This window comes from Leucoraja erinacea, chromosome 3 (genome assembly GCF_028641065.1).
Source record: "Leucoraja erinacea ecotype New England chromosome 3, Leri_hhj_1, whole genome shotgun sequence".
Taxonomy (NCBI): domain Eukaryota; kingdom Metazoa; phylum Chordata; class Chondrichthyes; order Rajiformes; family Rajidae; genus Leucoraja; species Leucoraja erinaceus.
In genome coordinates this window covers 91,001,850-91,017,577 of record NC_073379.1, presented here as the reverse complement: position 1 = coordinate 91,017,577, position 15,728 = coordinate 91,001,850, and the positions used below count along the sequence as shown (strand labels likewise).

The window sequence follows — 15,728 nt, the reverse complement described above, 5'->3', positions numbered from 1 at the left end:
GGTGCATCTTTAATACAACTGGCAGAAATGCAAACTGAAGGCTATTATCACATCATATTAAATGATGGCGCATACCCAAACACCAATGGCCAACTCCTGCTCCTCGCTCATATGTTCACATGATTTGAAAAGATAGGAAAAAAATAACAATGCAAGACCCATATTTGTACATCTTTTTGAGGGACGAATTGGTCAGAAGGCAGACCACCAGCTAACCAAACTACTCAAGCCACTTTTCCAAAGTCACGGTTTTATTGTGACTGAATCACATTTCAAATATTAGGAGAGAAATGGCATTTAACAGAGCAATGTACAATTTTGCTGAGCATTGTAATTATATTTTAAATCTAGCATTCAGATGATTTATTTATAACTTCAACTAATCTATTAAAATCTATCTTTATTTGTGATGTCAAGATTAGTGATAAGTTTTTTGAAAGCAGAGTTTTTATTTTGTCAACTTAAAATTGCAAACTATAAGCACAGAGAAAACATATCTGTTGAAATATTGATACAAGGAATTCTTTGGATGAATACCTCACCTGCCATGGCCTTCACCCCAGCACAGTATCATCAAATTAAACTTTCCATTTCCTTCATCAACAAGATTTCTAGTGTATCTGCAAAGAGAGAGCACAGGTGGTCCAATTATTCTGCTTGAACCAAATATCCAAGCCAGAACAATAAAAGGTATTTACAGAGAAGCATGATAAGGCAAAAAAAGATCACCAACAGACATTAAACCCAACTACCATCATTTTGTTGGAGAAGTGATTAAAAAAAAGATTAGAAAGAGTCTTGGCTTTAAATGCTGTTAAATCAGATGCCAATAACATTTCTCATAATTGTGCTTGGAGGTCCTATACCAGGGGAAGTGTCCCAATCCTCTCACAGGACACCAAATTAAAACATTGTCAATATGTACAAGAGCAACCTGGGTATTATCTGAAGAAGAAAAAGAAGAAGAAAAAGAAAAAGAAGAAGAAAAAGGAAGAAGAATGAATAAATAAATCTAAATGAGGAAGAAGGAAAATGGATAAACAGGTTACTACACATAGAAAGACGGACACAAAGTACTGGAGTAACTCAGCAGCCCAGGCAAAAAAAGATGGGTGGCGTTTTGGGTTGGAACAGTTCTTCATAATGTCACGATTTGAGTCTAACAAGGGTCCTGACCCAAAACATAACCCATCCATTTTCTCCAGAGATGCTGCCTGACCCACTGAATTACTCTAGCAATTGCATCTATCTTTGGTATAAACCAGCATCCACCGTTATTTGTTTCTACATTCTAAGTTACTAAACATACCATCACAGGTCAATAAAGCTAAATTTCATAAACAACTGTTAAGTTTAACCTAAAAGAATGGAATTAAAAAGTTGGGTTTCTTCAAACGGTCTACGGTTCAACAATCAATATAAAAGAAAACAAACACTATAGAAAGTCAAATAAAATTTGCATGTATGACAATATTAGGAAATTAACTCATTTGGAAAAGCTAAATATATTGGGGCGCCTCCCCCAATCTAAAAAGAAATTTCTTAGAACATAAGGGAGTAGCAAAGGGCCCGTCCCACTTGGGCGTCATTTGCGCGTCACACAGATGGCACACAAAGATTTTGTACATCCCAAAATCTTGGGGCGGCGCGTGCCTACGCACCACGCTTGCATAATGCGCGCAACACATGCGCATCACGACGCGTAAATTAAGTCGCGCAAATGAGACTGGCCCTTAAAGATGTAGACCATGCACCTTTACAATAGACAATAAGTGCACTAAAAATAAACCAGATAATGGAAACACAAGTAGCAAAATAAAAAGATGCGGATAGATGTGAAAATCAACATACAGAGTAGAATTACCAAGCCTACCTGCCCGCATTGCAGTTCATTTTATATATTTTACCTCGTCGGTAAAATTAATCAGGTGGAGAAGTCCTGTGACAACTGCAAAATACTTCAGTAATATCAGGATAAAACCTGCAGTTTTTAATTTCTCTGAATTATTTCCAATGAAAGCTTAAACAAAACAGCAATGTTTATTCATCTACAAAAGGTGAGCAAGTCTGGCCTGAACCAGAATTGAAGTTTCAAAGTGATTTTTTTTTTTTGTTGAGCTTATTCATTTTTGGGAACATGGATGTTGTTTGCAATGACAATACTTATTTGCCATCACCATTTACCCTCGAGAAGATGGCGGTGCGCCACTTTCTTGAACTGCTGTTACCCTACAGGTGAAGGTACTCCCAGTACTGTTGAGTGACAAGTTTCAGGATGAAGACCCAACAAAGAGGAAACACTGATATGTTTTTCTAAGTCGAGTTAATATGTAAATTAGAGAGGAATCTGCAGGGGGTGCCGTTTTAAACAATAGACAAAAGGTGCAGGAGTAGACCATTTGGCCCTTCGAGCCAGCACCGCCATTCAATGTGATCATGGCTGATCATCCCCAATCAGTACCCCGCTCCTGCTTCCTGCTTTTCATGCATCTTCCCTTGAGTGTGGAGATCACATATTTGGAAGTGCTAAATCAAAGTGAGTAACAGGGTGGAAGATTGCAACGGTCACGTGGTCCACCCTGCTTCGACGAATGCAATCACCCAGCGTGCACAATTAAATAAGATTGAATAGAACAAGATGTCCTACAACTTAAGGCTGTGCACACCATATGCAAGAAGAAGAAAGTGAGTAACTGTAATGCATTTTGTCGCAGGCACAGTCTACAACAACAGTGCATTCAGTAGTGCAGGAAATGAATATTTAGGGTGTAAATGGGTCCCACACAATTCAGCTGCTTTGTACCAGACGGCCCTAAACTCTGAATGTTGCTGCTGCCTTACTCATCTGGGTAAGTGAAGTACATTCCATTATGCCCTTGATTTGCACAATGCTTATGGAACCCTAGAAGACCCCACGACAGCTGACATGGTGGTCGCTGTGCAGTTATCATCCCACATGGGAGAATCTAGAACTAGGCAATGGAGCTTCAGAATAAGAGGTTACCCATTTAAGACAGGACAAGCAATTTCTTCTGAGGACCATCTTTGGAATTCAATAAACCAAAGATCTTCAGAAGCGGTCACTGATTATATTCAAAGCTGAGGTAGTCAAATGATTTTTCAAAAGGGGAGATTAGGTTACGGGGAACAACCAGGTGCATTTGAGACCAAGAACAGATCAGTCCTGGCAGAGCAGATTTCAGACTACATGACCTGCACCTGCTTCCATTTGCTACGCACAACAAATTTCTGCAGCCAAGCAGAAAGAATCCTTGACCAGTGTTCAGTTAGTGAACCGAGAAAAAAGAGCAAATGCTGAAGAGATACCCAGCAGGTTCACCAGCGTAGGGAGAGAGTGAGAATGTGCCAGGACTGGCTCCTTAATTAACCAGAGTTGTTTTTTCACCACCTTTCATTTGTCAATGGAATTTTACCTGTTAGTCAAGTCAATTTTATTTCTAAAGCACATTTAAAAACAACTCTCGTTGACCAAAGTGCTTTACATTAGTGCAGGTACCAGCGTGCTACAAACAGTGGTATATAGATCAACAATACATACATACAGCGCTCCCTCAGAGGACCTCAAGAAAGGCTTGAGAGTAGAAATATGTTTTAAGTCTAGACTTAAAAGAGTTGATGGAGGGGGCAGTTCTGATGGGAAGAGGGATGCTGTTCCATAGTCTAGGTGCTGCAACCGCAAAAGCGTGGTCACCCCTGAGCTTATGCCTAGACCGCAGGATGGTCAGTAACCCCAAGTCCGCTGATCTAAGGGACCAGGAGGTGGTGTTATGGGTTAGCAGATTTTTGATGTAAGTGGGGGCAAGCCCGTTAAGGGCTTTGTAAACATAAAGAAGGAGCTTGAAGTTGATCCGGAACCGCACAGGGAGCCAGTGGAGAGAGGCCAGAATCAGGGTGATGTGGTCCCTTTTTCGGGTGCCCATCAGGAGTCTCACTGCAGCGTTTTGGACCAGTTGCAGGCGGGAAAGAGATGATTGGCTGATGCCAGTGAAAAGGGAGTTGCAGTAATCAAGACGGGAGGAGATAAATGAGTGGATGATCTTTTCGAGGTCGTCAAATTGGAGGAACGGTTTTATTTTAGCTATCGTCTGAAGCTGGAAGCTGGCTTTTGCCACAACATTGACTTGTTTGTCAAATTTCAACGCAGAGTCAAATATCATGCCACGGTTTTGGCGTGAGGTTTGAGTAATAGGGTAAGGCTTCCAAGGCTGCCTGCTATCATTTTGATGGAGTCCCAGGGGCCGAGTAGGATGACCTCAGACTTACTCTTGTTTAGTTGGAGGAAGTTATTGGTCATCCAGCACTTTATATCCTCGAGGCAGTGGATAAGGTTAAGTAGATTTGATCGGTTGTTAGGTTTCAGGGGGAGATAGAGTTGTGTATCGTCTGCACAGCAGTAGAAGGAAATGCCGTGCCTTTGAATGACTTGGCCTAAGGGGAGCATATATAGGGAGAAGAGAATGAGGCCTAGGATGAAGCCTTGTGGAACCCTGAAACCTGATTGGAAAGTTTCCAGGATGGTATTTTGGTGAAGGTAAGGCTTAAAATTACCTTTTCAAGGACTTTTGAAAGCAGTTTAGAAATAGGTCTGTAGTTGCTTGGTAAGGTGGGGTCTAGGTTAGGTTTTTTCAGGAGGGGCTAGACCACCGCATGCTTGAAGCAGGTAGGAACAGTGCCAGTGGCCAGAGAACAGTTGAAGATGGCGAGGATGCTGGGACCGGCTATTGCAATGACATCCTTCAGAAGAACAGAGGGGAACAACGTCGAGGGGGCAGGTGGTAGGTTTCATGGTGGTGACCAGCTTTACAAGGGAGGGTAGAGTAACGGGTTGGAAACAGTCTAATTTTGAAGAACAGACCAATGAGACAGCCAGGTCACAGATGGGAGGGGAAATATTTGTTCTGATGTTCTTAACTTTGCTCGTGAAAAATGTAGTAAATTATTTGCACTTAGCAGGGGACCCAGTTAAGCTGGTATTGGGGGCAGGACATATAATAGAGGTAATGGTATTAAAAGGGACCTTGGAGTCATGGGTGTTTTTGGAAATAAGGGTGGAAAAGTATTGTGTTCTCACAGACTTTACTGCTTCCTGGTATTTGAGAAGATTGATTCTCAGAAGTTCAAAGGAAATTTGAAGCATCAGATGTATATTTCCGTTCTGATTTTCTGTACTCTTAGGGCTCTGGTGGTGTCTTTTAGCCAGGGCCAGCCTTTAAGCTTAGGCAGCACCTTACATAAAACACGCCAGCATAAGGCACCAGTCTACAGATGACGCATCCGATTATAATGGTGGTTCCAACTTTTCTCAATGCAAAGCATTTGTAATTGGTATTCGTGTAGGAAGTGCAGATTGATGATGCATGTGAGTCAATCACACACAAGCCAGCATCACTAACTCCACCCCTCTATAACACTTAATACTAACACCCGTTCCCAGCATAACCAGTTGTCCTCAACGCTGCTAAGTGCTCATTAAAGATGTGTTTAAATCACACACTGACTCTGGCTCTTGTTTACAGGAAGGACTGCAATGCTGGTTTAAGCCGAAGATAGGCAGGCAGCATCTCTGGAGAGAACGAATGGGAGATGTTTCATGTCAAGACCTTCTTCAGACTGGTCTGAAGTGTCTTGACCCAAAATGTTACTCATTCCTTCTCTCCAGAGTAAATTTGCCTTTCTTTACATTTGTAGAATACCCAAATATTGCATAACACGTCTGAAGGTAATAAACTACAATTGTCATCCGAGGCCATATAATTAAAATTACCACACAATGGTAACCACTTCCAAGTATGTGGCACAATCCTCATCTGCTCATCCTCCAAAATTGCCACATAAAAGAATGTCAAGTGTTCAATCCAAAATATTTTGAAGGCATTTGGCTGAAGGGACTGACCTGCCAACATATTGAAGACAACTGCCTCACAGTTATTTTTCAATGTTTATTCTTTCATTGTGATTTGTATAAATCAATAGACTTTGAAAATACAAGCAACTAAACCTACGCAATACTATGAAATGTCAGGTATATTTAACTTTAATAAACTATTTTATAAAGTACTAGAAAGATTGTACAGGGCAATGGAAAATATTCATGGATTTTCAAACTGCCTTAAACAATTAGTCAGATTAAAGACTTTCATTTAATTGAAAAGCAAATAAACTGAAGATAGTGAATCAGAAATGAAAACAGAAAATGCTGTGAAAGGCATGGGTCTGGCATCATCTGTAGCAAGAGGGTTCATATTTCAGGTCAATTATCTTTCTTATGGACCTGCTGAGTATTTTTAGCCCTCTGTTTTTACTTCAGATTTCCAGCATTTTTTTATTTTTGTTTTCCTCCTGTTTAATTTTTGACATTGAGTACTCATCCTTTATCTATCCATTTATGGTATCCACCTACAGACGATACTTCTTTACAAATGCTGATCAACATGCCATTGTTTCAATTCTAGCATCTGGTGGTGATTTGAGCTGAAGTGCCTGTGATGCTTTGCTTGTGTTTTGCCAATTTGGTGAGACTGGAACTTTGTACATGAGATAAGTGGGGTTGCCCAGGATCACCACCCCAACGAGGCAGAACCGTGTTTACTCAGTAAATGACTCAGTGATACATTGATTGTTAAAGCTAAAATTCCTGCACCACAACCAGTGCTGTCACAATTGATTACAGCATGTCCTTCCCTTTGTACTAACCCTAGTGTGCAAGAATTAGTCAACCGTGTATTTTTCCACCACCTCATCAAAATTCTACTACATTTCCTGTATAGACTCAGAGCATGGAAACAGGCCCTTTGGCCTAACTAGTCCATACCGACCAACATGTCCCATCTACATCAGTCCAACCTGCCTGCGTTTGGCCCATATCCCTCTACACCTATCCTATCCATGTACCTGTGTAAAATGTTTCTTAAATGTTGCAATAGTACCTCCCTCAACTACCTCCTCCAGCAGCTCTTTCCATTCACCCACCACCCTTCGTGTAAAAAAGTAACCCCTCAGGTTCCTACCAAATCGTCCCCTTCACCTTAAAGCTGCCCTGAACTGCGTTTGTGTTCCCTCCCTCTCCCACGCTACCCCTCGCCACCTCCTTAATAGGGCTAAAGTGAAAGAATGAAGAGAAACTGCACAAATTAATGCATAGCGAATGTTAAGACAATTGATTACAAATCGTTCATAAAACATTCCATACATTGAACCACAGGAGATGTTATCATAATCGTCCCAGCTATCAAAAAATGTTAAATGTTTGCATAATCCTTGAATGGTAACATTTGAGGAACGGTTGCTATAACACTTCTTGCTTCCATAACATTTGCAAAAACAGTTCTCAGACAAGGGTATAAAGATTGGCAGATGTCCTGGTATGTTTACTTGTTCAGATCTCAAAGATTGAAAAACAGATGATCAGACACCCTAAACATTGATTACAACTTAATCAGATGTTCCATTAATCCTCTTGCAAAAGGCAATGTTAAGTGTCATAAGTGATAGGAGGAGAATTAGGCCAAGTCTACACGGCCATTCAATCATGGCTGATCTATCTCTCCCTCCTAACCCCATTCTCCTGCCTTCTCCCCATAATCTCTGGCACCTGTACTAATCAAGAATCTATCTATCTCTGCCTATAAAATATTCACTGACTTGGCCTCCACAGTCTTCAGGATTTTATCAGGATGCATCACAACTTGGTTTGGGAACAGCTCCATCCAATACCACAAGCCAAGATCATCACACAAACCAACCTCCCCTTCTATTGACTCCATTTATCCCTCATGGTGACTCAACAAGGCCAGCAACATAATCAAGGACAATGGCCACTCCCTCTTCTCCCCCTCTCCCATCAGGCAAAAGGTATAGAAGTGTGAAAACGCGTACCTCCAGATTCAGGGACAGTTTCTTCCCAGCTGTTATCAGGCAACTGAATCATCCTACCACAACCGGAGAGCAGTGCTGAACTACTATCTACCTCTTTGGTGACCCTTGAACTATCCTTGATCGGACTTTGCTGGCTTTACCTTGCACTAAACATTATTCCCTTTTCATTAAGATAGACACAAAATGCTGAAGTAACTCAACGGAACAGGCAGCATCACTGGATAGAAGGAATGGGTGACATTTTGGGTTGAGATCTTTCTTAAGACCGAATAAGTTAGTCCAGCATTTTGTGTCTATCTTCAGTGTAAACCTGCATCTGCAGTTCCTTCCTACACATTGCTTGTCATGTATCTACATAGTGTAAATGGTTTGATTGTAACCATGTATAGTCTTCCTGCTGACTGGAAAGCACACAACAAAAGCTGTTCACAGTACATCTGTACACTTGACAATTAACTAAACTGTAAACCGTTTCCCTGCTTTAACCTCATTCCCCCCCCCCCCCAATTTCAGGCTGCAAGATCCCATAAGGCAACCTAAAATATACCAATCCAAATCCTAAAAATATACAAGTTCAAGAACCTAGAGTCTGAACATAGACTCAAAGTGCTGGGTTAACTCAGTGGGCCAGGCAGCATCTCCGGAGAAAGGAATGGGTGACATTTCGGGTCAGAACCTTTTTTCCGACTGCCTGAACATATTTCAGTTCCAATCCTTCTGCCTCATGCCTAGCCTAGCCAGCAAGTAGGGTAGGAAAATACTGGGTATTTTCAGGGCCATGGTGGACAGATTTATTTCTGAATATGGGAGGTTAGGTCAGAAAATACTGTGTTTCATTCTTAATGTGCCAAATCTAATAAGTCTAAGGCAGTTTTTTTTTCTGCTGGGCCATGCCGGTAGGGATGGGGATTGAGGTGCAGGAATGGGGAAGGAATGAACGAGGAAACAGTACATTTTTAAAGAAGATTCTTGATACAACTCAATTTAAATTGCCACAACATCTCAATCCAATGCTTCCTGTTAACATTTAAATTGGGATGTGAATATATGTTGCCTTTGTTCAAAATATGTTTAGCTTCTCGTAATACTATAATTGTTCAAGATTTGATATTATTTAGTTGTAAATGCTGTGCAACTTTTGTGAATGCACTCGAAATGAAGTTGAGAAAACTTAATGGGGTGAGATCAAAACTCCAAAATAGATTTTTGAATAATTAGGAAATACACAACTTGTTTAGAAACAAAGAATAGAGTTACAACTGGTGCACTGAAAGATAAAGAGAACATTTTTGCTAGAACTGAATTTGTTCTTGTATACCTTCATGGCTGTTCTTGTTCTTATTCAGTATTTAATTGTCCCTTTAAATCATGTTTATGCATTCCACTTCTAAAAATCTTTTCATTCCATTCCTTCCTCCTAATCTGAGGAAGGACATTCTTGCCATAGTGGGAGTACAGAGAAGGTTTACCCGACTGATTCCTGGGATGTCAGGACTTTCATATGAAGAAAGACTTGATAGACTCGGCTTGTACTCGCTAGAATTTAGAAGAGGGGATCTTATAGAAACTTACAAAATTCTTAAGTGGTTGGACAGGCTAGATGGAAGAAGATTGTTCCCGATGTTGGGGAAGTCCAGAACAAGGGGTCACAGTTTAAGGATAAAGGGGAAATCTTTTAGGACTGAGATGAGAAAAACATTTTTTACACAGTGAGTGGTGAATCTCTGGAATTCTCTGCCACAGAATGTAGTTGAGGCCAGTTCATTGGCTATATTTAAGAGGGAGTTAGATGTGGCCCTTGGGCTAAAGGGATCAGGGGGTATGGATAGAAAGCAGGTACAGGATACCGAGTTGGATGATCAGCCATGATGATATTGAAAGACGGTGCAGGCTCGAAGGGCCAAAAGGCCTACTCCTGCAACTATTTTCTATGTTTCTATGATTTATTTGACCCAAATCCATCCCACTACAAGATTCTAGAGTTATTAATACACAATTTCATCAGTGGATCAATGTGCAGCGTCCTCTCCTCAGTCAGCATATCCTGTCCTAAAGATGTGAATGCAAAAATATAGATTGTAAGTGCCACACTGTTGTAATGTTGCGTTGCCATCTTTCAGACATTAACCCATGGCTTTGGCTAGCCTCATTGGTAGACGAGACAAAGTTAAAGGTACAAAGTTAAAATCCAACCTGAACATGACTCAAGTAGTCTGTCTCTGTGCCTCCCTACACACAACTTCTCCACAGATCCAGCGTGATCTAAAGTCTGAAGAAGGGTCGACCCAAAACATCACCTATTCCTTCTCTCCAGAGATGATGCCCGGCCCGCTGAGCTACTCCAGCATTTTGTGTCTATCTTCGGTGTAAACCAGCATCTGCAGTTCCTTCTTACATATGTAATCTATTGTCCTTTGTATAAAAGCAGGAAAGAAAGATCACCTTACTTGATCACACCCCAAATTCTCTGGCAATGCATACAAGGTGTTGGGTTGAAGTTAGATGCAAAGTTCATCAGCTGGTATTAGGTAGCTGGGCTCCACTATGGGTAGGAATTTACTTCCAGTGTCCAGAGCATCACGGTGCAAATTTCACTGTTCTGTCTGGGAGCTTGTAGAGCTCAAAGTAGTTGTGTTTCCTGTATTGCAAGTGTTAATGTATTGCAAGTGTTAATATATCACAACTACCAAATTTGTTTCACTTTGAAACTTTGCCATGAAAAGCATAGCGTTTGTTGAAAAAAATGGAACATACAAAACTACAGGAAGGGAATAGGCTCTTCAGCCCAGTAGGTCTGTGCAGAACATATGCCAAGATCAACCCTTATCTGCCTGTACATTATGTGGGAAAGCACATCTCGGACCCGCAAACACTCAGCATAAGAGCACCGCAAGGCTACGTACTCTCTCCTCTCCTCTACATCAACGACTGCACATCCACTGACTCCTCTGTCAAGCTTCTGACGTCACAACCCTGTTTGGACTGATCCAGGATGGGGAGGAATCTGCCTACAGACAGGAAGTGTCACAGCTGGCGTCCTGGTGCGTCGCAACAACCTAGAGCTCAGTGCTCTTAAGACAGTGGAATTGATTGTAGACTTTAGGAAAGCTCCCCCTCCCCTCACCCCATTCACCATCAACAACACCACCACAGTCACATCTGTGGAGTTAAGTTCCTGGGAACCATCATCTCCAAGGACCTTAAGTGTGGGGCTACCATCGACTCCAGTCAAAAAAAGACATAACGTAGGATGTACTTCCTACTACAGCTGAGGAAGCACAATCTGCCCCAGGCAATGATGGTCCAATTCTACACGGCCATCGTAGAGTCTGTTCTCACCTTCATCGTGGTCTGGTTTGGCTCAGCCACCAAGCACGACACCTGGAGGCTGCAGCGAATCGTCCGATCAGCAGAGAATGTTATTGGCTGCAACCTTCCCCCCATTGATGAACTGTACACTGCAAGGGCCAGGAAGCGAGCGGGCAAGATCATCTCTGACCCCACTCACCCTGGCCACAAACTCTTTGAATCACTTCCCTCTGGAAGGCGACTCCGGACTGTCAAAGCTGCCACAGCCAGACATAAAAACAGTTTTTATCCACGAGTAGTTGCTCTACTCAACAGCCAAAAATCTGTAGCCTCCCTTTGATCTAGTATTTTGTTGGTTCACATGTTTGTTCAATGGTGTTTTATCATTAATGCTTTATTATTATTAATGTTTTCGGAGTCATTCGTAACCGTCTCTGTATGTCATGTTGTTACTTGTGGGCGGAGCACCAAGGCAAATTCCTTGTACGCGAGTACTTGGCCAATAAACTTACTTACTTATATCCCTCCATTCCCTGCATATCCTTGTGCCTATCTAAAAGTCTCTTAATGCCACAATTGTATCTGGTTCCACCACCACCCCCAAGTCATCAAAGTAATTCCACCATTTTCTGTTTTTTTTTTTAGTCTTTTTATTTCAGCTTTCACAGTGTATAGTTTTTAATTGAAAATGTTCATCAGGTATCTATCAATGTTTTTAAAAGTAACTTCAATTCTGTTAGTATTTACAAGTGAAACATTAGACTTTTTAGGGTACATCATCATGCCTTAAAGCTTTTTTGGTATATAATCAAATACCTACATTTGCCTTAAAGTATTCAATCTAGTGAAATTCACAAGGAGAAATGTTGTTAAAAAAATTAATCTATTGCAATTAAATGTAGTCCATTTTTGCCGTAATTATTTACGTTAACCGTTCTTTTGCCTCCCTTCTACTGGCTAGCAGTGGAAAAAACAGGTCAGAATATCATCCCCACCAAAATTGAAATACAGTTTACCCTTCTTACAGTAAATTCCGGGAAATGGCTGCTAAAGCTGGGATGGGATCAAAAGCTACAAAAAGCAAAATAGATCAAAACCTTGAAACGGGGTTTGTTTTTAATTGGGTTGGCATTGCTTATCGCCTTGTTAAACATTTCCCAAGTGTTTTGAACCGTTTCCATAGCATGCTGGCAAGTTGAATACAAGACTCTAACATTGTGAAATTCTATTTTGCAGCAGCCTTCCAGTCCCCGGCGAGCTGCAAGCGATCAGTTACCAAGAGCCAGGCAGCAACGTATTAGCAATTTAGATACGTTCCACAAATACCTCAGCACACGATTTTTTTTTTTTTAAAAACACCAACTCGTCTCTACCAACTTTAACTGGATTGAACTTTAACAAACTCCATTGATATTAAATCCTTGTTAGAAATTAATGAAACATAACATATAAGGATTTTTTTTTTTAAAGCGATTTAAGGGGGACAAATTTTGTGTTAATTAAGTAGAACCAGCTATGTATTGTGTACGCGACTATTTTAGCGACAGAATTTTAAGTTCTTATATTCGGTCAGCAGTTGATTATGTTTCTACAACTGCAGGAAAGAATCCTGCAAGGGGCCCCAGTGGCCCGGACAATGTTCATACACAACCACAAGCTGTTCTAGCCGCTTCACTCCCCACTAGGCTAGGGCGATACGGCTGACTCTTTCCCCACTGTCCACTGGGTTGTTCAGTCCCTGCGTGTGCAGAACACAGGCTATCCCTTTTACCCAGCCGTCAGCGAGCGCAGTGATTTATTTACCCACGGTGGAATCCACATCTCACCCGACAAAACTCTCACCTGTATTGGTCAAATTTGGCATATTTCAGCCACTCGCGGGGGTCGCTTTGGTAGGATTCCATCAAAGCTTGCACTTCGTCCACATCGACTTTGTCACCGGCGAAAATCTGGTGCAAACCTTGAATTACATCCGTCAAGCTGTGAGATTTGTGTGTTTCTGTCCGCTCCATGATCAGTGCTCTCCAATACTGCGACACAAACCAAACACCTTCCTTCCCCCAGCCGCCGGCTGCCTAATGCCAGCTATTTATAGAGTCGAGTAATACGCCGGGGAAGGACCAACAGCCACGTAAGGGGGATCTTAAATTACGTTCCCTGAGCAGTTTATATTTTCCGGGTTTTACTTTGAACGCATAGGAGTGTTGCAAGCAGATAAACAATGTATGTGCGCACTGGCATATTTAGTGAACAGTTATCTTATTTGGCTGAATTAATCAACAACTTGAACATAACCGCCCCCTTTAATTTGCGATGAAAGATATTTTTTAACGTGCTTGAGATGCAATAAAATCCTTCGGAGGTATTTAAGATCTTTGATTGTTTTGAGTTAGGAGAAAGGTCTTAACCCGCCCGTCCGCTGACTCCCACCCGCATTTTGTTTTTGATATGATTCCAGCATCTGTAGATCCTTGTCTCACTTTTCACAAGGTCTACAGACATCACCACACCATGAAAGAATTCCGCATTAAAATGGAAAGTGAAGGATTGGGGGAGTGAGTTGGCTTTGTTGGCGACCTAATTAAAAAAAACGATACTGTATTGATGATGGCTAATATTTATGAAATGAATATGGAAAAGTCAACAGTTGTATGTTTCAGTCTTGCACTAAAATACAAAAGGAAATGGAATGAACCATTGATATTTCGCTATGGTAGCTTACACCCCAGCAGTAGGAACATTGACTTCTCTAAATAAGTAAGTAAGTTTATTGGCCAAGTATTCACATACAAGGAATTTGCCTTGGTGCTCCGCCCACAAGTAACAACATGACATACAGTGACAGTTATGAATGACTCAGAAAACACTAAATATTAATAATAATAATAAAACATTAATGATAAAACACAAAATGATTTACATTTCTTCCCACCCTGCTTCCTGTAAGGACTCCATCCCCTACTCCCAATTCCTCCGTCTATGCCGCATCTGCTCCCAGGATGGCGTTCCACACCAGGGCTCGTGGTGTGGAACGCCTCCTCCACCATAGATGAGGCTCGCACCAGGGTCTCTTCCATACCCCGCAACACTGCTCTCTCTCCCCATTCCCGCACTCGCAACAAGGGCAGAGTCCCCCTAGTCCTCACCTTTCACCCCACCAGCCGTCACATACAACAAGTAATCCTACATCAGTTTCGCCACCTCCAACGTGACTCCACCACTCGCCACATCTTCCCATCTCCCCCCATGTCTGCCTTCCGCAAAGACCGCTCCCTCCGCAACTCCCTTGTCTATTCTTCCCTTCCCTCCCGAACCACCCCCTCCCCGGGCACTTTCCGTTGCAACCGCAAGAAATGCAACACCTGTCCCTTTACCTCCCCCCTCGACTCCATTCAGGAAGGACCCAAGCAGTCATTCCAGGTGCGACAGAGGTTCACCTATATCTCCTCCAACCTCATCTACTGCATCCGCTGCTCTAGATGTCAGCTGATCTACATCGGGGAGACTAAGCGGAGGTTGGGCGACCGTTTCGCCGAACACCTCCGCTCGGTCCGCAAGAACCTACCTGACCTCCCGGTGGCTCAGCACTTCAACTCCCCCTCCCATTCCCCGTCCGACCTCTCTGTCCTGGGTCTCCTCCATGGCCAGAGTGAACAACACTGGAAATTGGAGGAACAGCACCTTGGGGAGTCTGCATCCTGCGGGATTGAACATTGGATTCTCCCAATTTTGTTAGCCCTTGCTGTCTCCTCCCCTTCCTCAACCCTCGGGCTGTCTCCTCCCATCCCCCCGCCCTCGGGCTCCTCCTCCTCCTTTTTCCTTCCTTCTCCCTGCCACCCCCTATCAGTCTGAAGAAGGGTTTCAGCCCGAAACATTGCCTATTTCCTTCGCTCCATAGATGCTGCTGCACCCGCTAAGTTTCTCCAGCATTTTTATGTGCCTTTAATGATAAAATACCATTGATCAAGCATGTGAACCAACAAAATACCAGATCAAAGGGAGGCTACAGATTTTTGGCTGTTGAGTAGAGCAACTACTCGTTTTATGTCTGGCTGTGGCAGCTTTGACAGTCTGGAGTCGCCTTTTAGAGGGAAGTGATTCAAAGAGTTTGTGGCCAGGGTGCGAGGGGTCAGAGATGATCTTGCCCGCTTGCTTCCTGGCCCTTGCAGTGTACAGTTCATCAATGGAGGGAAGGTTGCAGCCAATAACATTCTCTGCTGATCGGACGATTCGCTGCAGCCTCCAGGTGTCGTGCTTGGTGGCTGAGCCAAACCAGACCATGATGGAGGTGAGAACAGACTCTACGATGGCCGTGTAGAATTGGACCATCATTGCCTGTGGCAGGTTGTGCTTCCTCAGCTGCCGCAGGAAGTACATCCTCTGTTGTGCCTTTTTGACTGTGAAGTTGATGGTAGCCCCCCACTTAAAGTCCTTGGAGATGATGGTTCCCAGGAACTTAAAAGACTCCACAGATGTGACTGGTGTTGTTGATGGTGAGTGGGGAGAGGGGAGCGCGGGGCTCT

At 42.6% G+C, this 15,728-nt stretch overlaps 1 protein-coding gene across 1 annotated transcript in view; it reads right to left on the bottom strand.

The window, feature by feature from the left end:
- LOC129695821 (cysteine dioxygenase type 1-like) overlaps positions 1 to 13,349 on the bottom strand; it is a 30,945-nt gene extending 17,596 nt beyond the window's left edge. The window contains exons 1-2 of the mRNA XM_055633172.1: positions 13,048 to 13,349; positions 543 to 620 (exon numbers count right to left, since the gene is read on the bottom strand). Of these exons, the coding sequence (XP_055489147.1) occupies positions 543 to 620; positions 13,048 to 13,217 (248 nt within the window). The 5' untranslated portion in view covers positions 13,218 to 13,349. The remainder of the gene's footprint in view (positions 1 to 542; positions 621 to 13,047) is intronic.
- Positions 13,350 to 15,728: the final 2,379 nt, after the last annotated feature.